This window comes from Oryctolagus cuniculus, chromosome 7 (assembly GCF_964237555.1).
Source record: "Oryctolagus cuniculus chromosome 7, mOryCun1.1, whole genome shotgun sequence".
NCBI classification, from domain to species: Eukaryota; Metazoa; Chordata; class Mammalia; order Lagomorpha; family Leporidae; genus Oryctolagus; species Oryctolagus cuniculus.
This window is the reverse complement of record NC_091438.1, coordinates 44,792,018-44,816,596: the sequence shown is the minus strand read 5'-3', so window position 1 is coordinate 44,816,596 and position 24,579 is coordinate 44,792,018. Positions and strand designations below refer to the sequence as shown.

The window sequence follows — 24,579 nt, the reverse complement described above, 5'->3', positions numbered from 1 at the left end:
AACTCTGCCTTTCAAATAAATGAAACAAATCTTTAAAAAAGATTTTTTTAAAAAAGGATGAGAGGCACTAAAAACCCGCGGGGACCCTCTGCCAAGGGGGGGAGGTTTTGTCAGTCCAGATGTTTCCTGGGGGCTCTCTTGAGATGGGACGGGAATCAGCCTGGCTGGTTATGCTCCTGATGGCGCATGGAGGAAGGGGCTGAGAGGATCGTCACTCAGGGCGACACCTTTAAGCACAAATGCAATCAATCAAGTCCATGCCAGTTTGCCTGGCACCACGGGCTTTCCAGATGCAGGACTGTGCGAAAACCTCGGCATCCAGGACCACCCGTGGCTAGTTGGTCACCCCGGGTCACTCCCCGGCATACGCTACTGCACAGACTTCCGTCTCTGTTTGACGGAAGCTCCCCTGCCATCCAAAGCCCTAGGTGATCTGCCGGTGCCCTGCAGGCTCAGGCCGCCCTCCCGCCTCGTGGAGCTCCATCACGTCCAGCTCCTCCATCACAGGCCACCTCCCTGTCCTTTCCCAAGGCTCCCCCACGCTGTCCTGCGTGCCCAGAACCCCCTGCCAGCCCCAGCTCTGCCCGGCCCACTTGTGCTCCAGGCGGCTGTCAGGAAGAGCTGCCCTGAGCCCACGGGCATGTCGCGTACCCTGAAGAAGAACCTGGGAGAAGGGTGGGTCTGTGGGGAAAGGCTCTCTCCTGCTTGCTCACAGCTGTGGCGCCAGCAGCCAGCACCGGGCCTGCCCCTATTGAGATCAAAGTGGCTTTCTGCAGGATTAACCCAGCTCTTCCAAAGTAAGCACTCCTTTCTCTCTGCTGACAGTTGTGGGTGATGAATTGGTGGCCTGCTGACAGCACAGCCCTGAGAAAGACACACCAGGTTTGCAGAGGAGCCGGGTGGAGCGGTCCAAGGAGCTGCTCTGCCTCCTCCTTTTTTTTTTTTTAAGATTTATTTTATTTATTTGAAAGAGTTACAGAGAGGGAGGTAGAGCCAGAGACAGAGGTCTTCCATCTGCTGGTTCACTCCCCAACTGGCTGCAATGGTTAGAGCTGAGCTGATCTGAACCCAGGAGAGTCAGGAGTTTCTTCTAGGTCTCCCACACGGGTGCAGGGGCCCAAGGACTTGGGCCACCTTCTACTGCTTTCCCAGGCCATAGCAGAGAGCTGGATGGGAAGTGGAGCAGCTGGGACTCGAACCAACACCCATATGGGATGCTGGCACCACAGGCCAGGGCTTTAACTTGTTGTGCCACACAGCACCAGCCACCTCTTTGGCTCTCATGTGGAAGGTGGGCTCCAGAGAAGCCCCTACCAGGCCTACACATTTCTTACAACCCCTCCTCACCTTGGAATCCAGGACCTCACCCCCCACACACACACCCCTGCTCTCCAACCAGGACCTTAGCTGTGCCCACCTTGCCACAGGCTCAGGCCTGCTTAGGGAGCACTTGACCAAAGCAGGGCAAGTTCTACGACCTTGCTCCTGAGTTCACCTCAGCACACTGCACCCCTGTGCGCCCAGGCTCTGCCCCTCCCCGCCTCGCCCCATCCCCTCTCCTACCCAGGCCTTGCTCAAGCCACCGCCTCCCTGCTTCTACCCGTCTCCCCATCCACACTCTGCCCCTACAGCAGCTCTACCCTTTCTCCCGTAAGCCAGATGCCCCCCTGCAGCAGGAGCTCTCTCCCCTCACCTGCAGAGCTACATCCCTGTCAGGTGGCAACTTATTCGGGGCAGGGCCTCAATCTCCCTACTCAACCCAAGAGCCTCTCCACCTCTGGTTCTCTCACTCTCTCCACCCCAGTTCAGGCCGCTAACCACAGGGTCTTGAGAACATAGAAGAAAGCAGACAGTGAGCCCTCATCCTCGGTCCTGAGCGATCAAAGGCTGGGGGGACCCCGTAATGCCAACTAAGCGAGGCAGTAACAAGCTGCCAAGCCAGGAAGGCAGAGCGGTGCCCTTTGACCTGGGCTCCCAAGGCTGTGGCGGGAGTGCAAGCGGCATGGCTCAGCGGGATCAGCTCTGGGTGTCCAGGGCCCTCGTGCCCAGCACCGCAAACCTCCTCCGCGTTTCATCCACCCTGCTCCGAGGGGCCACAAAGAAGGCAGGGGCTGCGAGCAGGGCCGCCCACCCCACCTCACGCCACCCAGATATTCACAAGCTACTTCTGAAAGTTCTGCAGTGGCTCTGGAGAGGAAGCAGGAAGCCACCTCCCGACCCAGGATAGGCGCAGCTCCCCGTCCCCGCCCCCCAGCACTTTGCCTCAGGCTCCCACCCAGGAGCCCGGTGGGTGGCCTGATCCTTCCGCTGTTCAGGGCCCGGCTAATCCGCTTCCCCAGCCTCCTTGTCCAGGAACGCACAGGCTCCACCCAGAGCCCCACATCTGACCTCAGAGCCCGCTGCGGCTTCCCTAAAGCACCCGCCTCGGCATTTCACCACGCACCACACAGAAATCTTCCGGGGGTTTTTCACCGGAGACATTTCCTCTCCCTAAAACCCCGTCTCAACACAGAAACCCCTCGGGCTCTCTCATCCAGCTCCTTCACTGCCGCCTGGCCCTCCCTGTCCCCACTGCCCCTCACCACAGTGCCATTCCTGGCCAAAAGCAGCCACTGCACTTCTGTTCCTCCAGCCATTGCCAGGCCAGGCTAGGAGCAGAGGTCACCGGCCACTCCCCTGGCCTGCTGCACCCCCAGCGCTGCACCTGCAAAGGGGGAATCCAGGAGGCGCAGGCACATGCAGAACCGGCTGTGTTACTATGCACTAGCAACAGAAAAAGATAATGAAGCCATTTGTTCTACAACAAAAAATTCAACTGACCAGGCATCAACCTAACAGAATACCCCAGTTCTGGAACGGGTATAGAAGGCCTAGATAGTTTTGAAGACAAACGGACTGTGGGCTGACTCTGCTACACTGCAGATGCATTGTTCAGGGGTGACCACGGAGGCATTGGGGTAAAGGCACAAAGGTGGAGGGGCCAGCCATGGCCTGCAGCACCAGCATCCCATATGGGCACTGGCTACTCCTCTTCCAATCCAGCTCTCTGCTATGGCCTGAGAAAGCAGAGGAAGATGGCCCAAGTGCTTGGGACCCTGCACCCACGTGGGAGACCCAGAAGAAGCTCCCAACTCCTGGCTTCAGCCTAGCCCAGCCCCAATCATTACAGCCATTTGGGGAGTGAACAGCAGATGGAAGTTTCTGTCTCTCTCTCTCTCTCTCTGCCTCTGCCTCTCTGTAACTCTGCCTTTCAAATAAACAAATGAATAAATCTTATTTAAAAAATACAAGCCATAGATAGACTAGGAGAAAATGTTTGTTGCACATACAACTGACAAAGGGATAGCAACGAAGTTTCCCAAAGCCTCCTACATATTAACAGGAGAGACAAACAATGCAATAAAAAACATTTAAGGGATAAAAGCAAGCAGTTCACAGAAGAGGAATGATAGAAATGCAAGTATGTCATTCACACAGCAGATTAGGAAAAATATTTAATCTATTAGGAATTTAAGCAATATAAATTTGTGAGATCTGTTTGGATTCCGCAACATCAAATAAAGTCAAAAATGCACACTCCCTGTATCACCTCGGGTGAGACTGCTGCTCGTGTGCTTGAGGAGGTGTGTGAGGACGTTTGTAGGATCACTGCGAGAGCGATCAAAGGAAGCAGGGGTCCACCGGCAGAGGTGAACAAACAGGAGAACGGAGAACTAAACTGCGCAGAACTCCAGTGAAACAGCGCATACCCCAGTGCTCTGTGACAGTGACGACGAACAAACTGGCACTACACCCGTCAGCAGGCACGGACTTCATAAAAACAGTGCTAAACAAAGGTAAATCGGGGCCAGCGCTGTGGTACAGCAGGTTAATGCCCTGGCCTGAAGCGCCAGCATCCCATATGGGTTCGAGTCCCGGCTGCTCCACTTCCGATCCAGCTCTCTGCTATGGTCTGAGAAAGCAGTGGAGGATGGCCCAAGTCCTTGGGCCCCTGCACCTGCATGGGGGACCCAGAGGAGCCTCCTGGCTACTGCCTTCGGATCAGTGCAGCTCCGGCCGTTGCAGCCAGTTGGGGAGTGAACCATCAGATGGAAGACCTCTCTCTCTCTCTCTCTCTCTCTCTCTCTCTCTCTCTCTCTTTCTCTGCCTCTCCTCTCTCTGTGTGGTTCTGACAATGAATGGATAGATCTTTAAAAAAAAAAAAAAGTAAATCAGATTTCTGAAAGATAAAGTTTAAATCAAACCAAAGAATGCTGAAGTGCAGTGGGAGCAGGGCAGCGTGCGACTCAAGAGGCTACGGCTGGACAGGAAATGCTTCCCTTTGTTCATTGTGAAGTGCATATGACTTAGGAGTCACCACCTGACCGTCTCTAAGTACTCAGTGGTCCTAAGTGCATGCAGAATTTTGTACAAGAATTTTCACCAGCCACTCCCAGGATTGGTCTCCACTCGCAAAGTGGAAATTCTGTACCCCTTAAACTAACGCCCCAGCTCCTGGAAACCATCCTTCTGCATCTGCCTCTGTGACCTTCACTGCTCAGGGCACCTCGTGCCCCTGGAACCGTACACTGTGTCTCTTTGTGACTGGCTCATTTCACTTAGCGTAATGTCCTCAAAGTTCATCCATGCTGTAGTACCTGTCAGAATTTCCCCCTTCCAAGCTCAGATGATAGTGCATTGTCCTCATAATTGCATACACCGCATTTCCTTAGCATTCCTCCCAGTGATGGACATTTGGCTTGCTTCCACCTGTGGCTGCTGTAAATAGTGCTGCTATGAATGTCAGTGCACAAGGATCTCCTGGAAGCTCTGGTTTCCATTCTTTTAGATGCTAAACAAAGATAAGACAAACTCCAAAAGTGGGATCTCAGGATAGCGAAGAAATTTTCATTTTCTGAGGCACAGCCATGCTGTTTTCCAGAGTGGCTGCCCCATTTTACCTTCCCTCCCACCGTGCCCAAGAGGCTTTCAGTTTCTCCACGTCCTGGACTAGGTTTGTTCTTTTGTTGTTTTTTAATACTAACCATCTCAGAGGGTTTAAGGTGGCATCTCAATGTGGTTGATTTGCATTTCCCTCATGATCACAGATGTTGGGACATATTTTTATGTAGCCTTTTGTGTCTCTTCTTCAGAAAAATGTCTATGCAAGTTCTTTGCAAAAAGCATTTGGTCCAGCGATGAAGACCCTGCTTAAGATGCCACGACCCACATCAGAGCGCCTGGACTCAGTGCCCAGCTCCAGCTCCTGACTCCAGCTCCCTGCTAATGCAAATCCAGGAGGCAATGGTCATAGGCTAAGAACCTGAATTCCCACCAGCCACACGAGAGACCTGCATTGCATTCTCAGTTCCTGCAGCCTCTACCATTGAGGGCATCTGGGGAGTGAACCAGCAAATGAGAGAGTTCTCTCTCTCTCTCTCTGATACATGATTTGCCAACAGCTTCTCTCATTTCAGACTGCCTTTCAGTCCGTTGGCTGTGTCCATGAATGCATAGGGTTTTTTACTTAGATGTAATTCCATCTATTTTTTCCTGTGATGTCTGAGTTTTGGTGTCATATCCAATAAATCATTGCCAAATCCGACGTCATGAAGCTTTTCTATGCTTTTTCCTTTTTTGAGTTTCATGGTTCTGTCTCTTGTGTTGATTTTTTTTTTTTTTTTTTGACAGGCAGAGTTAGACAGTGAGAGAGACAGAGAGAAAGGTTTTCCTTTTCCGTTGATTCACCCCCCAAATGGCTGTTACTGCCTGCGCGCTGCGCCCATCCGAAGCCAGGAGCCAGGTGCTTCCTCCTGGTTTCCCATGCAGGTACAGGGCCCGAGCACTTGGACCATCCTCCACTACTTTCCCAGGCCACAGCAGAGAGCTGGACTGGAAGAGGAGCAATCGGAACAGAACCGGCACCCCAACTGGGACTAGAACCCGGAGTACCTGCGGGAATTTTTGACAGTGCTTTATAACTTGGTCTGGTAAATAATTGGGCGTTCCCTGGGTTATATATTATTTTGTGTGGCTTATGTCCTCTTACTCTGCCTGCTTTCTGGACCATGTGAGCTAAGGTCCAGTCAAGTTCTCTGCCATGTTTCTCTGGTGTCCCCACCTACAGGATCACCTGGCTTTGACCACATTGGAGCTGTTACCTTCCTCACTGTCTGAGGGAGGAATGAGTAGCAGGCAAATCCCTTCTAAAGAACAGGGGGCTTTGTCCCACCCAGACACCAAGAGCCCCTGAGCTAACTACAGACAAGCATGTGTGTGGGTGGAGTGACGTCCCCACAGCCCTCTCCTCCCCGAGCCTCCTGCACCACTGCTTGCCCTGCAGTTGCCAGGAAAGAAGCCATCCAGACAGGGCTGGGCCTGCTCACTCAGGGACTTGGAAATCACAAATCAAAAACCTCTGAGTAACAGACACACCCTGGAAGGAGGCTGAGACACACTGGTGTCTGCATTGTGTTGTGTGCAGGCTCATGCGGGAAGACCTGTGTGTGATGGGAGGCGGCGAGCCGACTGACTTCACCCCACAGATCTCTCAAGGACACCAGGGCTCACCCTTGCTAGGGGTCACTGTGCACATTCTTCAAGGGCTTTCCATACAGGAAATCATTTCATCACCACAACAGATTTAAGAAGTGGGAACTAGGGGTCGGCACTGTGGTGTAGTGGGCTAAGCCTCCGCCTGCTCTCTGGTGTCCCATAAGGGTGCCAGTTCAAGTCCCAGCTGCTCCTCTTCCCATCCAGTTCCATTTCCCACCCAGCCATGGCCTGGGAAAGCAGAGGAAGATGACCCAAGTGCTTAGGGCCTGCACCTGCATGGGAGACCCGGAGGAAGTTCCTGGCTTCAGATTGGCTGAGATCTGGCTATTACGGCCATTTGGGGAGTGAACCAGTAGATGGAAGACCTCTCTCTCTCTCTCTCTCTCTCTCTCTCTTTCTCTCTCTCTCTCTCTCTCTGTAACTCTACCTCTCAAATTATTAAATAAAACCTTTAAAAAAAAGTGGAACTATTACCATCACCTTCCTCTTTACAGATGTGGAAACGGAGGCATAAGGCAATTAACTGAGCTGCTCAAGATCACAGAGGCAAAAACGGCAGAGCCTGGATTTAACTCGGGCAGTGGCCCCCAGGGTCCACGCCCCTGGCTGCTGCACTCTGATTCGCTATTTTCAATGTGCTGCGTCGTGTGTCTTATGCTCCCACCTGGTGAGCTGTGGCTCTACAGTAGCGGAGGTGGGCGTGGGCTGTGCAGGCACCAGTGCACACCGTCATCAGAGACCTCCAGGGTGTGGATCGGCCATTTCAGCCACTGGAGTGAAACCACAAAACAGGAGGGCTCCAAAAATGGAACCTCAGGCCTTTGTTTCCAAAGCCGTCTTCCCACCCTGCCTGGGCAAATAGCAACCTCTCTCTGTTTCCTGATGAGGCCGCCTTTTCCGCAGGAGATTCTGAAACTCTTCTGTTTGACATCCGTGTTAGGAAGGATTGCCAAGAAGTTCCTTACTCTGTCCAGACACAGAACTGAACGCATTTCCTCTGTTATCCGGGGACTCCACCATGGACGATAGCAGAAATTCAATTTATGATTTGGACAAAGCCAAGCTGGCAGTAGATCCGAAAGCACCCTTTAGCAGTGCAGGGCCCAAAACACCACCGAATCCCACCACAAGGCAGCCCTCAGTGCCAAGAACTTACTCTCTGATTCACCTAGATTTATAATTCATTTTTTTAAAAATTTTTAAATGGAACTTTAAACTTCATTTAAATTCAGTCTTCAAATGAGGAGTCACGGGGTGGGCATTTGGTGCAACAGTAAAAATGCTGCCTGGGGTGCCTGCATCCTATTCAGAGCCTGATTCACGTCCCGGGTTAGCAGGATCCACATACCGAGACAAGACACCAGGGCCTCTTAACAGGAGTAGTCTTTCATTGTGGGGGCAAAAGGTCCGAGTGGAATTTATTATCCAAAATCCTGAGCCCTGAACAAAGAAGCGTTTTCCCTATGTATGGTGTATGGTTTCAGCCTCTTTGTATGGTTACCTGCATATATTTGATTGGATGTTCTAATGTTACATGGCGCCCACAAGATTCAAACAATACTGCGCATGCAAAGGTAGTCATCGAAGATTTTTTTTTTATTTGACAGATAGAATTAGATAGTGAGAGAGAGAGACAGAGAGAAAGGTCTTCCTCCCGTTGGCTCACCCCCCAAATGACCGCTACGGACAGAACTACGGCAATCCAAAGCCAGGAGCTTCCTCCTGGTCTCTCACGCAGCTGCAGGGGCCCAAGCACTTGGGCCATCCTCCACTACCTTCCCCCGGCCACAGCAGAGAGCTGGACTGGAAGAGGAGCAACCGGGACTAGAACTGAGCGCCCATATGGGATGCCGGTGCCACAGGTAGAGGATTAACCAAGTGAGCCACAGCGCCGGCCCTGAAGATTATTTTTTTTAACACACATACAGAGCTGAAAGCTGTCTGGCAAGGGTTAACATCACTGTTTTGTACTAGGAAACGGAACCTGAAGTGGCTACATAGAAGCAGACAGGGACTGCAGTTGAAGCAATTCCTGGGCAAGCGGATAACAGGCACATTTCATTCCCAGGACACAGGCCTCCCTTCCTCTGACCTGGGGAAAGCCTCTACCACAGCTGTAATCCTGCCGGTTAGAAACAAGTCTAACCGAAAGACAAAGGCCTCTGCCACCCCAGCCCTCCTCTGGAGTTCCAGCTTCCCCCTAATGCACACCCTGGACGCAGCTGGTATGACTCAAGTATTGGGCCCTGCCACCCACATGAAGTGAGCTCCCAGCTCCTGGCTGCAGCGGGGCCCAGCCCTGGCAGTGGCAGGCCTTTGGGGAGTCAACAGCAGACAGAAGATCGAGCTCTCTCGCTCTCTCACTCTCTCTCTCTTTCTGTCTCTCAAGTTTTTAAAAATGAAAATACATAAATATTAAAGGCAGAACCACATAGGAGCATTTTCCCTCTGGGCCGAGGGCTGAGGAGGTGCAGAATCCTCCCGGACAAGTGTGGGCTGAGAGCGCCCTTGAGAAGGGGCTGACAGCTGCTCCCCCATTCCCCTGCCCACCACCGCTCCTCCAGCATCCCCACCGTGAAGCGGGGGCAAGCACTGAGCCTGAGAAACTCGGAGACATGCGAATCCCTTCCCCCAGGAGGACATGCCCCCTCCAGCCTAGAGGCCGGGTCCCACCCCAGGCCCCCACCCCGGGGCTGGGAGCTGAGGCTGGAGGCCCCTCACCGACCTGTCACCCACCACATGGCTTCCTGCCTAGCGATTTGTTCCTGTCCCAGGAGCCCTCAGATACCTGAGCCCTCTTTCCCCCACTTCACTCCCATGATAGTAGCATGACAGGGCTACCTTGCCCCAGGTCCCTGCCAACCTCACAGCCCGACGTCGGTGACAGCGAGATGTGGCCCATTGGGTTTGGCTTTGTCTCTGCTGCTGCTGCAGCCGTCAATCCCGCACCTGGCAAAGAATAAGCACGAACACACCCGGGGGTGAATGGCTGCAAACTCTCAACAAAAACTCAGCAAGAAAAGCGGAGGACCAACATCCGTTGAGTGCCCGCGGGGTTCCAGGCCCCAGTGGAACTCCAGGAACTCCAGTGCCCGTGTGTGGACAGAGAAACTGACGAGAGACCGCGTATGTGCCCAGAGTCACAGGGCGGCAGAGGCGGAGCTGCGATCCACACCGGTCAGCCTGCCCCCACCACTCTGAACAGCGCTGCAGTCTCACAGAGGGTACAGGTGCAGTGGCTCCCCAAGGCCACGTGGCTGGCGAGGGACAGAAGCGAGCCTTAACCCGGAGCTGCTGACCCCTGAGCCAGGCTCTCACTCCGGCCCTCTTTGGCAGAACGGGGGCGAGAAGCCAGACCTAGGCAACGTGCCGACCCCTCGGTGGGCAAGCCAAGGAAGATGACCCACAAGATGAGACAGAGTTCGGTAAGCCCCGCCCTCACCCACAGGCTTCGAAGGTAGGGCCTTAGGCCTCTCCCCTGCTGAGCCCTGCGAGGGTGGGGGGCCCTCTCTTTCTAGCACCCTTGCTAGGTGTTCCCCCTGCTTCCACCCTACCCCTCACAGCGGGCCCCTGACTTCTGGCCTGGCCTTCTCAGAGCACCATGGCCCATGCCCCTCACAGAGATGGAACTCCCCAGGCCCCTGGCCCACCCCCGCCCACTGCTAAAGCTGGGGTCTGGAGACTCAAGAGAAGGAGGCGGGGCTGGCACTGTGGCCCAATGGGTTAATCCAGCGCCTGTGGTACCAGCATCCCATAGGAGCACCAGCTGGAGTCTCGGCTGCTCCACTTCCCATCCAGCTCCCTGCTAATGCACCTGGGAAAGCAGCAGAAGACGATCCAAGCACTTGGACCCCTGCACCCACGTGGGAGACCCAGATACAGTCCCAGGCTCCTGGCTTCAGCCTGGTCCAGCCCTGTGCTACAGCTGTTTGGGGAGTGAACCAGCAGATAGAAGATCTCTCTCCCCCTTTCTCCCTCCACCCTGTAACTGCCTTTCCAATAAATAAATAAATCTTTAAATAAAAGAGAAAGAGAGAAGGAGCTGTGCCTGGTCCTTGCCCCTTCCTGGTTCTTCATTTCCACCACGGCCGGGAGCCTGCTCTGTGGGGAGAGTTTCCCCAGAGGGGAGGAAGGAATTCTGCCAAGAAATCAGTGGCAGCATACAGGGTGAGGCTTTGTGGTCGATACCGGCAGGAGGGCAAACAGAGACCGAAGCGGCTTTGCTCTCACACCTAAGTAAGCACCCGCCTGGCACAGGTGGAGCAGCCCTTGTGCCACACACACATCCAGGGCATGCTTTGGACCCCAAGACGCAGGCCACTCCGCAACCCAGAGCTCTCCTCCCCTTCCTCCTGGGAGCCCCAAGGACTCGGCCTTCTTGCCTCCCTCTGCAGTAATTCCACCTCCCCTCACCTCAGAGCCGCAGCAGTCACTCCTGGCCCCCACCCGTCCCTCCCGCGGCAGACCCCACCATCCACCCAGAGGCAGCAGACACCGGAGACCTGGTTTCTAAACCAGACAGGACTGATGCCCCCGTGGCTGGCGGATGCCCCAGCCCAGGGAAGCAGGCTCTGCCCGGCTCCGTTCTGACTCAAAAGCAGGACACATTCATGGAAACTTGACTTGGGAAAGCGCGTGCTCCAGTACCACCCCCAGGGCAGTCCCAGTCCTCCACAGCCCACAGATGATACCTGACGTCTACACCCTACAATCCAAGGGCAGCTTCAGCTGTACCACCCTGACAGCTGGGGTCCATAAACCACAGCCAGGGGCCAGCGCCGTGGCTCACTTGGTTAATCCTCCGCCTGCGGCACAGGCATCCCATATGGGCACCGGGTTCTAGTCCCGGTTGCTCCTCTTCCAGTCCAGCTCTCTACTGTGGCCTGGGAGGGCAGTGGAGGATGGCCCAAGTGCTTGGGCCCCTGCACCTGCATGGGAGACCCAGAAGAAGCACCTGACTCCTGGCTTTGGATTGGTGCAGCACCAGCTGTAGCGGCCATTTGGCGAATGAACCAATGGAGGAAGACCTTCCTTTCTCTCTGTCTCTCTCTCTCTATAACTCTACCTGTCAAATAAATAAATAAATAAAAAGATTAAAAAAAAAAAAGAAGAAGAAGAACCACAGCCAGCATCTCCAGGCAATTCAAATTTTTCCAGCACCTACCTCCAAAATATGCTGTCTCTGTGTGTTTCTTTCAGCTGGAATCTATCAGTGAACCATTCTGATTGCATTTGACAGCCCCAGTGTCCCCAGGGACCTCCCTGTCCAGCACACCACCACTCGTGCCCCAATTCCACCCCCAACCCACATGTGTCCAAAGCCTTCCCCCAAGATTCCTACAAATCTCCACTCATGAAATGCCCCCCCTGTACCTTCGGCTTCCTGAGAAATTCAACTTTTTCTCCCTCTGTCCAGGCTCACTCGCTCGCTCGCTCTCTCTCTCTCTCTCTCTCTCTCCCTCTCCTGCTGTGATGTTGCTGCCCCCTGCTGGCCTTGTCTGCTCCCCAGCCAGATGTCCCTGTCTTTTCTGGGTTCTGAATTCATGGGTCTGATGTCGCCACTCCTCCCTGCTACCCCATCTCTCAAACTCAGATCCAAGCGGCCCTGGGACACATCCTTACCTCTTGTCATCAGACAGGAGGGGCAAGGGAGGGGTCCCCGATGGGGTCCCTGACACTTCCAGAGAGAAGCTGCGTAATCCCCTAGCATTACCATTAGACCAGCAAGTCCAGTGCTCAAGGCTGCTGTCCCCCAGACTGGGAGCCTCCTGGGGTCACCCTGTGCTTAGAGTCCTAGCCTCTCCCTCCCTCCCTCCTCAGGCCAGTGGGAGGGAAGCCAGCAAGTTGACCACCCAGCAGCAACAAGCAGGGGTGAACACTTTAGGTGGGCTCCCAGCGGGTGAGCGCAGGCCAGTCCTGGGGCACAGGGTGGCTGGGGTCACACCTGCTCTGAACTGCACCTCTCCCAAGGAGTGCCGAATTTCTCCCAGGGATTAAGCCCCTCCCTGCCTGCTGCCACTGCTTCCCCACCTGCCTCCCTGCAGAGCAGGCCCTGGCCTCACCCCCGCCCAGGGCCCAGGGCCTTTATTGCTCTGTGCCTCGCCCCTCGCCCACACCCTCTCCCCCTCCTGTATCCCTCTGGGCTCATGAGCAGACGCAGGCTCTGGGCAGCTTTGGGGGACCTCAGCAAGAGGACCCAGAGCCCTCTGAGAGGCCAGCAGGGTGGGGTCCCTTCCCCACATGGTTCCTCCCAGTCTGCTCCAGGACTCAACTCACTTAGCACCTGCTGGGGGCGAGAGAAGCAAAGACAGCCAGGATTCTCATCCTCTCGGAGTTTATAGTCCGAGGATTAAGAAGTCATCTCAATTTTTCTTTTTCTCATCGTATTTTTCCTTTTTTCATTATAAATAGTCAGCTGTCTTCATTACAGAAAATCTGGACAGCACAGAAGCACATTAATTAGACAGGAAGAGCCATCTGTTCCGTCACAAATATCTTTGACTCTTTTCATAGCACTGCTTTAGTTTTTTCTATTTCATGAAACTAATGCATGCACATCATTTGTTAAAAGTGAGATAGTTCTGTTAAGTTTACGGTAAAAGATAAGCACCGCCTCCCCGCGGGCCCCCCCCCCCCGCCACGCTGCCGTCACCTCAGTTTCCCCCTGTTCTGTGTACTACGTTCACACAAACAACCAGGCTGCGCTCTGTCAATCCCAGTGATCAGAGCTCTGACTCCTCCATGTTCTCCTTCCCCCCTCCTCTCCCTGTCTTCCTAAGTTTTGTTGTTTTTTGTTTTTTTTTTTTTTTTTAATTTATTTGACAGGTAGAGTCACAGACAGTGAGAGAGACAGACAGAGAGAAAGGTCTTCCTTCCACTGGTTCACCCCCCCGCCATGGCTGTTACTGCCTGCGCGCTGCGCCGATCCGAAGCCAGGGAGCCAGGTGCTTCCTCCTGGTCTCCCATGAGGATGCAGGGCCCGAGCACCTGGGCCATCCTCCACTACTTTCCCAGGCCACAGCAGAGAGCTGGACTGGAAGAGAAGCAACCAGGACTAGAACCCAGCGCCCATATGGGATGCCAGAGAATATTTATTAAAGTCATTCAATATACAGTTTTTGTCATTTTGAGGGTCCTTTATTACAAAGAAGATTCTTTTGTCTGATGACGAGCAGCAGCCACAGTGGTTATTCAGGACCTCCACGTGGGACAAATTCCACTTCTTCCTGAGGTAGGGGTTTCCTCCTGTATTTCGCGTAATGATTTAATGATTCCAGCAGCATCTGGTGGCCCCGGATACATCAGCAAACCTGGTGGTTTACTTCCTTAGCACATGTGCAATTGCAGAAGAGTGACATGGCCGTCTGGCTGGTCTCAGAGCTTCCGACACGGTGGGTTTAGGATCGGCTCTTCCACCAGGGAACCTTATTATGGAATACATGGGTCTCTCCTACCAAGGAACCCTGTTATGGGGTACATGGGTCTCTCCTGCCAGGGAACCTTATTACGGGGTACGTGGGTCTCTCCTGTCAGGGAACCTTATTACAGGGTACATGGCTCCACTGCCTGAGTGACTCAGCTGGCAGATGCCATCTTCCTGGCCATCGTGACCCCCAGGAAGGGGCAGCTTCTCTGGGGTGGTGGGCTGTTGTGGGCGGGGCCTGCTCGTTCAAAGTTTTAACAATGATAGTATTTTCGTTCTCCTCTTTAAACTACCTGTGTATCCATGTTTTTAATTTGGCAAGCAGAGACAGTTTCCATTCATTAGTTCACTCCCCAAATGTCCCAACAGCCAGGACTAGGCTGAGGCTCAAGCCGGGAGCTGGAAACTTGGAGCCATCGCCAGCTTGTGTGTGAGCTGCCCATCCAAAAGCCCACTCCCAACCTTTTCACAACAAACGGAGCCCCACTTTGCCGCGTTCCTCTCTGTAACTCCTCACCCTCCCGTCCGAGTTCCCTCTCCACCTTCCTCTCCCACCCTGTTAGGTCTTGCCCGTGGAATCATAATTACACGTTCCGGCATTGTTTGTAGACGCGTTACAAACCACTGAAACCCGAGGCAGGTGTTTACGCTATTAAGGCAATGAAATTACTGTTTTTTTTTTTTTTTTTTTTTTTTTTTTTTTGACAGGCAGAGTGGACAGTGAGAGAGAGAGACAGAGAGAGAAAGGTCTTCCTTTGCCGTTGGTTCACCCTCCAATGGCCGCCGCTGCAGCCGGCGCACCGCGCTGATCCGATGGCAGGAGCCAGGATCCAGGTGCTTTTCCTGGTCTCCCATGGGGTGCAGGGCCCAAGCACCTGGGCCATCCTCCACTGCACTCCCTGGCCATAGCAGAGAGCTGGCCTGGAAGAGGGGCAACCGGGACAGAATCCGGCGCCCCGACCGGGACTAGAACCCGGTGTGCCGGCGCCGCAAGGTGGAGGATTAGCCTATTGAGCCACGGCGCCGGCTGAAATTACTGTTTACCGCACAGCCACGAGTGCTCGATTGACACCTCTCTGTCTAATAGCCCAGTCACGACCTCGGGTCTCCTAGGGGATTTCAGTCCAAGCTTCCGCATCCAGCACATTCTGTCTCTCTGACCCTGTTTCTTCCTGGACAGCGACTATCGTTCTGTTCTATCCGTCTCGGCTCTAATTGCGCTGGAGCTGTTTCTCTTGTTAAAATGACGTCTGTGCTCTTTATGTTATCACTAATGCCGTCAGCTTCTCATTCCAGTCCATGAATTGTTTCCCACCGCAGTCATTTTTTCTGAAAACTCCCTCATCGAGTCTCTTTGAGGGTGCGGCTTTTCCTAGTGGACACAGTGGACACAAGTGCCTGCTTGGGGTGTCAGCCAACAGCCCCAGGAGGAGCTGCAGCAGACAGTGGGAAGGCCCGGCTCGCTAAGGAAACTGCTTTCTTGAGAAGCCATTTGCCAGGGCTTTTTTTTTTTTATTTTTTTTTTAATTTTTTGACAGGCAGAGTGGACAATGAGAGAGAGAGACAGAGAGAAAGGTCTTCCTTTTGCCGTTGGTTCACCCTCCAATGGCCGCCACGGCCGGCGCGCTACGGCCGGCGCACCGTGCTGATCTGATGGCAGGAGCCAGGTGCTTCTCCTGGTCTCCCATGGGGTGCAGGGCCCAAGCACTTGGGCCATCCTCCACTGTACTCCCGGGCCACAGCAGAGAGCTGGCCTGGAAGAGGGGCAACCGGGACAGAATCCGGCGCCCCGACCGGGACTAGAACCCGGTGTGCCGGCGCCGCAAGGTGGAGGATTAGCCTAGTGAGCCGCGGCGCCGGCCTGCCAGGGCTTTTATAGCAACAGTTAGGAGAGTGTCTCAGATGCCCAAAAGTGGGGTGGGGGGGGGGGCTGCGAGGGGACTTCCTGCTCAAGCCACACAGCTTTGCACACTGTGTGTTTAAAACTCTGCCTCAGGGGCCAGCTGTGTGGCATAATGGCTAAAGCCGCCACCTGTAGTGCCAGTATCCCAGATAGGCAACGGTTCAAGTCCCGGCTGTTCCACTTCCAATCCAGCTCTCTGCTATGGCCTGGGAAAGCAGTAGAAGATGGCGCAAGTCCTTGGGCCCCTGCACCCATGTGGGAGACCTGGAGGAAGCTCTTGGCTCCTGGCTTCAGATTGGCACAGCTCCGGCTGTCACGGCCATCTAAGGAGTGAACCAGCGGATGGAAGACCTCTTATGCCTCTGCCTCTCGGTAACTCTGCCTTTCAAATAAATCTTTAAAAAAGAGAGAGAGAGAAAGAGAGAAAGAGAGAGAGAGAGAGAGAGAGAGAGAAACTCTGCCTCAGCCTGCTCCCTGGCAGCTGTCCTTGGTTAACTGGGGTCTTCTCCCCCAACACCCTCTGGCAAACGCTCAGGGGAGGGTGTTTCGGATGCTCCGCCCCTTCCTGTGCCTGACCTGCTGTTGCCGCTGGGGGATGTTGCCGGGTGGCAGCACACAGCTCACAGCTCCTCCCCTCTCCTCTCAGCCGTGTCTGCGGCCTCTGCCTCCGCCTCCCTTCCCTGCCTTCCTCGCATGGGTTCTGTGTTGTTCCCCCTTCCCGAGTCCGGTTCTTTGGAAAACACGTCTCACCTTCCACTTTTCTTGCAGCCACTTGAAAGGTTTTCCGACACTTTTTTACAAAGATTGTGTTCTAGTCTTAAAAATCGAGAACGCAATCCTACCCTCTCACCCTTCTCGCCCAAGTAAATGAACACACGGTGACTCTCCAGTCCGCTCTTTCCATTCCGTTCTCCGGGAACGTGGTTTGTGATTTCAACTCCAACTGTTGCTAAGCAGTTATTGTGTTTACACTGGAGGGTTTCTTGAAATCTCTTTTTTCAACTTACGGTAAATCCTACTATTCCGTTTCAAGAATGTAGACCTAACTGTATGTTTAGCTGGTTTTATTGGTTTGCCACCAAGAATTCTAACTCACTACCCCAGTTCTTAACTTCGCTTCATTTTGTGGTCAGGGGCAGGACTTCTGCAAGTAATTCACTCCGAGAGAGCGTAACTGGCCACAACTCAGAACATCTGCGGTGCCTTCACAGACGCCTAACAGCTGAGCTCCGGGGTTCTGAGCCACAGTCTCCTCCCTCCAAACCAGAGCCCACTCACTCCTCTCCTGAGCCTCCCGAGTAACCTCTGAGACCCGGGAGAGCCACTGGAATTGTTCCTTTGTCGGGAACCCGTGCTGTTTCTTTCTGATACAGTTCTTTCCCCAGAGACTACCTAACATCTCTGTGTGAAGTAATTGTTGGGTCTGGAATAGCTCAGGGTTCTGGCCTTTCGTACCCCCAGAAAGGAGAGACGGAGACCGACCTCAACAGAGACAGGTTGCTTTATTGGAAGCAGAGGTTGGCGGGAGTCTGTGTGCTGGGCACGTTTAGAACTCAGGTTTTTATCCGACTAAGGAGGGAATTTGCCACTACCTGGGGGAGGGGTAGGAGGTGGCTGGCAGAAAAGTGGGGGCTCTTTGAAGTCTCAGGGAACTTTCCTCTGATCTGTTTCATAGCTGCCCGGTGCAGCTAGTCTGCTTTTCCATTTGCATTGCAAGGAGTTGAGAAGGGTCTGGTTGGGCACCAAGAATCTCAACAAAAGGGAGGAAATAGGGTGGGGAGGAAGAGGAAAGGGAAGGGGGGGGAAATACAACATGTCCTTTAGTAATAAGAAATGTGTGTGAGGGCACTTTAGAAAGTCATGGAATTTGCATTAAAAGATAAGCTTATTTTGATGCAAAAAAGTTTGAAATCCATGCATATGAGGCTTCTTCAAAATGCTCAGGGAAAATGCATATTATGAAAAGAAATCCATGTATGGATTCAAAATTTTTTACACCAAAATGGGCTTGTCCAGGAGGGCATTTGGCACAGCAGATAAGACCTCACTTGGGATGCCTGCACCCCACAGCGGAGCGTCTGCGTCGGAGCCTGGCTCTGCTCCCAGCTCCAGCTTCCTGATAAGGCAGCAGGTGATGGCTCAAGTGCTTGGGTCCCTGCCACCCACATGGGAGACCTGGATGGAGTTTCTGGCTTTTGGCTCCAGCCTGGGCCAGCCCTGGCTGTTTAAGTCATTGGAGGAATGAGCCAGCGAGTGGACAATCTCTCTCTCTCTCCCCCCCCCCATCCTCATGTGTATGTCCCTGCCTTTCAAATAAAATATGTGAACAAAATTTTTAAATAAGCCCAGATTTAATTCCGTCTCCTGTGAGCTCTTTGAAGTGTCCTTGATATAGGCAGGCACACAGGTTAAAATTGATCAGGTTTGTGAGCTGGAAGACCACGCCTTCACCATGCCCCTGTGTGACCTCATGCCCCTACCTGGCCCACCAGCCAATCAGGTTAATTAACCACTCCCCTTTGGAAGTGGATTAAAAGCCTGGGACACTGTGTGTCTGCCTTCCCTTCCTTGGCCTCTTGCCAGTAGGGGCTTGCTGCTGCCCTGTGCCTTCAGGGCTTCCTGGCCTGGATGCTCCACCACGTGGCTGGCTCCTGGTACTCAATATGAACCCAGATCTACCTCTCTCCTTTAGACAGGGTCCTCACTCTCCTATGCATTTCTCTCACTGAATAAAAGCTTAAACTGTACCATGCTGCCTCGTTCATTTATGCCGGTATTCAGAATTTTTCTCTGAATATTGGGCAAGAAACCACACAGGCTTATTAATACTGGGGATTTATTAATAAGCACACGGTGATATCGTGTGAAACCCCAAATTCTGGTTTCATCCTGAGATGCCGGTCTCTGCCCCTGGTTCTAAACACCGAGCTCGGAAGGCCCTCAGAATTCCCTGTGTTGGGAAGTGAGATACACAGCAGACCCATAGAATGGCAGATGTCCTAAACAGCACTCTGGCCTCAGAATCAGCCCTTAAGGCATGCGGATCCTGCTGAAAAGCCCATGAGAGTATTTCAGGCATGGAAAGCCAAGACACTCTGGGGGAAAAAAAAAAAAAAACTAAATAAAAGATCTCCACGAGTGAGATCCCAGTAGAAAGAACGAGTCATCAAAGAAGGAGGTACCTTTCTCTGAAGGGAGGAGAGAACTTCCACTTTGACCATGGCCTTGTCTAAATATGATCAGAGTTGGTGAACTCAGGGGGCTTCCATAGCCTTGGCAGCTCATGACAAGAGCCTAGGGTGATTACTGATGCCATAAACAAGAGTGTCAATTTGTTAACAACAGGAGTCACTGTGCACTTACTCCTCATGTAGGATCTCTGTGCTTAATGTGCTGTACATCGTGATTTAATGCTATAACTAGTACTCAAACAGTATTTTTCACTTTATGTTTCTGTGTGGGAGCAAACTGTTGAAATCTTTACTTAATGTATGCTAAACTGATCTGTATATAAAGAGAATCGAAAATGAATCTTGATGTGAATGGAAGGGGAGAGGGAGTGGGAAAGGGGAGGGTTGCGGGTGGGAGGGACGTTATGGGGGGGAAGCCATTGTAATCCATAAGCTGTACTTTGGAAATTTATATTCATTAAATAAAAGTTAAAAAAAAAAAAAAAAGAATTCCCTGTGTTGGGGGAATGTCTTCTGTTTTAGTGGCTGGGCTCCTAGATAGGGATTTTGTCTCCAGAAAAAGCAAGCCCTGATTAGAAGCCTGGACTGTTAAGCTCTATTTCCCACCACATCCCCTGTAACCTGCTGGCACCCAGTTGGTAGGAGAGCACTGAGCTGGGGGGCGGGGGGGCACGCATGTGCTATGGAGCAACGTGTTCTGTGAGAACAGGGCAACAAGCTTTCCTCTGGGCTCTGCTTCATAGTCATGCCTGCATTGCAGCGAGCCCTTTGGGACCCCACAGTGTCTTTTTCTGTGGGGAGCAATTCGGACTAGACTGAGTTACTGGAATTAAGACTTATTCTATGCATCTGCTCTCCCACAATATGGCGCTGGGAGAGAAGTAAACAGCTTCCGCACAGCTGCCTCCAGTTCAACCAATAAACTGTAGGACTTGCTCCTGATTGGAGGAGAGCAGCGTACTCGGCGTGTGGGCAGCCGAGTTGGGATTGGCAGAGGAGGACTATAAAGGAGGAGAGAGACGGCATGCACCAGGAACATCTAAGGGGAACATCTGAGGGAACACCTGTGCAGCCCCCCAGAGAGCCGGCCGGCGGTGTGCCGCTCCCCTGCGGAAGTGGGGAAAGCGGCCAGGGGGAACCGCCCTTCCACGGAGGTGGAAGGGATAGTAGCCAACCCGGGAAGAACCAGCAGCATACCCGGGGAGGGCCGAGCAGACGAAAGAACAGCGCAGGGTCCTATGTCGTTCCTCCACGAAGAGGGGGAGCGACATTTTCCACGCGGGGAGGGTTTCTTTCTCTGTGCTGTAAAAGGTCATGGTCAGCTCCATCTCTCCTGGCGCAGCAGCAGCCCGGCACCCAGGTGTGAGTCAGCCCCCCTGAGCCACACCCAGCACGCTCTGTGATCGCGGCTGCGTTTCTCAACCTTGCGAAGCCTCCTCATGTGTGCAAAGAGGATAATGACACCGTGCAAGGATTAAACACGATGTCGATTATGTGACTGGCACGGTCACTGGAACCGGAGAACAATCAGGTGGCAGGGTACAGGAGTTGTACCTCCCTGCTCGAAATCAAGTGGGAAAAATACATGAATAGCAAGGACATAATTTCTTATGATTATAACTTCAGAGTCGCTTTAACCTAACTTCTGCTTAATACATAATCAACCATACTTAGAATAATTGCGCTTTTAATTTTTCTCTCTGTCAAGAATGATGTTAAGGGGCCAGTGTTTGGGCACAACAGCTTGTCACCTGCAATGCTGGCAACCCATACGAGCACCAGTTCAGTTCCCGGCTGCTCCACCTCCAATCCAGCTCTCTGCTAATGGTGCCTGGGAAAGTAGTGGAAGATGGCCCAAGTGCTTGGGCCCTGCCACCCATGTGGGAGACCCTGATTTGGGGAGTGAACCAGCAGATGGAAGATCTCTCTCTCTCTCTCTCTCCTGTAATTCTGCCTAACAAATAAGTAAATATATCTTTTTATATAGGTAGGAAGGTAATCACATAAAATCAAATCAAACAGATCTTGCCAAGAGTTGTCTAGTTGCTAGCAACCCTACCTACTGCAGAACCTCCACCCTGGCTACACAGGAGGAGAAGTAGCTCCCCCTGGAGGGTACCCATGGAAGACCCACGGAGGACAGTACACAGGTCTTCACTGTGATTGTGGACCATCGGCAGGAGGTGCTTCCACGTGCTGGGGGGGGGGGCTCAGCAAGGTCTCTGGGCCCAGGGCTGTCCCCCACTGGACCAGGGGTACTGGCCCGGGTCAGCGCTGAGAGAGGCAGTGGAGGCACTGGAGCTTGCTCTTTCGACTCCTGCCCTCTGCCTCTGCCCCGCCGATGCCCCACACGGAGTGTCTGGCTTGGGGGACGCTGGTGGGAGGGAAAGGTTGGTGAAGCTGTAGTAAGAATTCCACGTGCTTCCAAATTTTATGCTCTTGCATCTCCACCCTGAATTTTTTAAACTCAAGCATCAAAAACGCAACTCCAGTGTATTTTTCTGTTCTATGCTAACCATGTCCAGTAAAGTATTGATGGCTCTAGTTCAGCTGCCTGGATGGGTGGGGTGGGGGGTGGGGTAGTGGTTCCAAGGAACCGCAGAGTAAACCAAGCCCAGAGGAGGAGGAAAACACAAGAAGACCCTGCTCCCCAGCTCTGGGCACTCCCGACTGGCCACAATGCTGGAGACAAGCGCTCGGGCCCCACAGACCTGCAATATCAGGGCTCCCAGGTGGGAGGGTGGCCCTGGTGCTGTGAGCTCAGCTAGCCTCAGCTGATTCTGATGCACACTCCAGTTTAGAAACCGATGCTCAAACGCCAGGTGTCCCCACACGACCCTGGCTGCAGAAGCAGGTGAGAGAGGGGACAGAGAGTGGGACATGGACCCAAGTCCTTGCATTCCCTCATCTTCCGTGTCTGTTGGGCTGGGTAGGGGTTGTGTCTCTCCCTACCTTCACGAGCCATTTCACTGGAAGGTGGCCGTGTCAGGGGCCGGGCGGCAGGTGCCTCTCAGATTGGAAGCTCTGTCTAGGTCTCACAGTGGCTCTGTGGGCTGAGGGATGGATGCTCTCCCCGTGTTTCAGGTGAAGAAACTGAGTCTCAGAGTCAGCAGCTTTTTCTAAGCCCAGGTCCCCACCTCCTGCAATGCCACACACTGCCTCCTGGGGGCACCAGCACCCCCAGCCGGAGCGCAGCATCCCTGCCAGGAAGCCTGGGCAGCGGGCACAGCACTTTGCTTCTCTGAACTTCCACCTCCTCACCTGCAAAAATAAAGGTGAATCGCACCTGCCCGACCACCTTCCTCCCAGAGTCACCCAGGGAGCCAAGGGGGAGAAAAGGACGGTGATGGCGTAGTCCCCGCTTCCTCGCCCCCCTGCTGTGTGTGTGCAGTGTGGACAGGTGGGTAGGGCAGTGGCCGACAGGGGAGGTCACCAGGGGATACAGTGTAAGTGCCGGCTCCTGAAGGGGTGGGGGGTCTCAGGCAGGACTCCTGGGGCTGAAAGAACAAAACTAAGACTAGCTTCAAAAAAAATAAAATAAAAAATAAAAAGATGAGCCAACACTGTGTTACAGCGGATTAAGCCACCACCTACAATGCTAAATCCTTTATGGGAACACAGGTTTGAGCCTAGGCTGCTCCACTTCCAATTCATCAGAGGATGACCCATGGGGGAGACCCAGGTGGAGCTCCTGGCTCCTGAACCAAGGGATGGAAGATCTCTTTCATCTCTCTCTCTCTCTGTCACTCTGCCTGGGAAAGCACAGGGGTAAACGCCAAGACTCAAGGCATCAGCGGGTCTCTAGGTGGATGGGGGGACTTGGTGACGCTGTTTCTTGGGAGACGCCCCCCTCCTTCACCCAGGGGAAGAGAAGAAGCTCCTGGCCTCTGTCATCTACACATGGCAGTGCCAGGAGGGAGAGAGGGAGAGTGAGAGGGAGAGAGAGAGAGAGCGCGCGCACTCTCCCCACCATCCAACAGCGCCACGGCCAGGGTGACAGCATCCACAGAGCTGGAGCTGAGGCTCGGCCAGAAGAGCACTGTGAGGTTGCCTTTGCGCAAAGTTGGAATTTATTGCAAGAGACCTGGAGGCTGTGTTTCTGAGAACATTCGAGAGGCCAGCCTCCGAGCAGTCACCCCATGTCCCTCTCACATCCCCAGCTCTGTCACCCTGGAATGCCAGCGCAGTGCCCCGAGGAAACCACATCACCGAGACCTGCAGCTCCCAGTACCGTCTCTTCTCAGCTGTGCACCCGGCTCACCCTGTGCCCCGCATGCGCAGAGCCACATCCAGCCGGGTCCGCAGAGCCAGCCGGCCCGCGTGAGCTGTCAGGGCTAAGAGGGCTGGGGCACGGGAGGGGATAGGCTCAGCCAGGCCTGCAGCCGGGAGGAGCCAAGCGGTTTCATGGGGAGCCCCAGCAGCACCATGGGGAAATGAATGGAACTCCTAGGCACGAGGGCCGAGGTTGTCCGAGGCGGGAGGACAGCGACCAGCCCTGTGCCAAGGAGGCGACACCGAGGACACGCTGGCCTTCTCGGCCCTCGGCAGGTGCTCCTAGCCCTCCAGGTCCTGTGATGCCCTCACAGCCTCGGGCAGCACACTTATGAGCAAGAGCTACCATTGCAAGGCCAGGGCGGGGCAGGCTGCAGAATTTTTCACCAGGGAATGCAAAGAGCGCATGAGTCAGCTGCTGGGGCCCGGGCCCAGGCCCCGATCCCCACAGAGCTCCCAGAAAGTGGGTCTGGGAGCTTGACGCTGGTGCAAGTAAGAATTGCTGCACTGAGGTGAAGTCCAAGCAGGGGTCAGCGCGGCGAAAGCCACTCTCAAGAAAGTAGGGTGGGTGGGCTTAGCAAGTTTGTCTTTTATTTGTATTTTGTGTTGTTGAGGCGGGAATGTTCAGGGCGGAGACTTGTAGGAATGAAGCCAGTTTTCCTGGATGGAGGCACCCCTCTTTGCCTTCCTGACAAAATCCTCTCGGATCCATCAGGGCGGTTTGGAGCTGGGTCAGAGTGGAAACCACAGTGCTGACCGTATTAGAACGGGCCCAGGGCTGGTGAAGGTGATGAGACAGTGATGGCCCAGCTGCTTCTGGGACACCGGCTGGCCCTGCAGCCCCTGAGCTGCAGAGACCTGGAAAGGCCTTGAGACTCCAAGACACCCGGCCCTTCTCCTGTACCAGCGGCAGCTTGGCCAGAGAGGAGGGGCTGGCCCTGGGGAGAGGGGCGGAGGGAGAAACTGGCCGTGGGAGCAAAGGGCACAGGACGCTGCCCGCGGAGGCCACTCGCCAGGGCCAGGTGCAGGGCTGAGCTGGTCCCCCTGGCTTCACAGAGTGGGAAGGCGCAGGGTGCAGCCCTGAGAGGCCTTGTTGTGGGCCGGCTGCAGGCCACACCCTGTGGGATAGGAAAGGGCTGTCTCTGGCTTTCTCCTCCAGCAGTCGCCTGCCCCCCCAACCCTGGACAGGAACCCAGCTTCAGCTCTGCCCTGAATTTTTCACCCAGTGTCTCCCACCTACCCACGGCCCCAGCGGC

At 54.0% G+C, this 24,579-nt stretch overlaps 1 protein-coding gene across 1 annotated transcript in view; it reads right to left on the bottom strand.

Annotated features, from left to right (window-relative positions):
• The window catches only part of LOC103350047 (protein S100-A7), a 36,312-nt gene extending 14,179 nt beyond the window's left edge, over nt 1-22,133 (bottom strand). Inside the window, exon 1 of the mRNA XM_051858644.2 lies at nt 22,004-22,133. Within this exon, the coding sequence (XP_051714604.1) occupies nt 22,004-22,016 (13 nt within the window). The 5' untranslated portion in view covers nt 22,017-22,133. The remainder of the gene's footprint in view (nt 1-22,003) is intronic.
• Nucleotides 22,134-24,579: the final 2,446 nt, after the last annotated feature.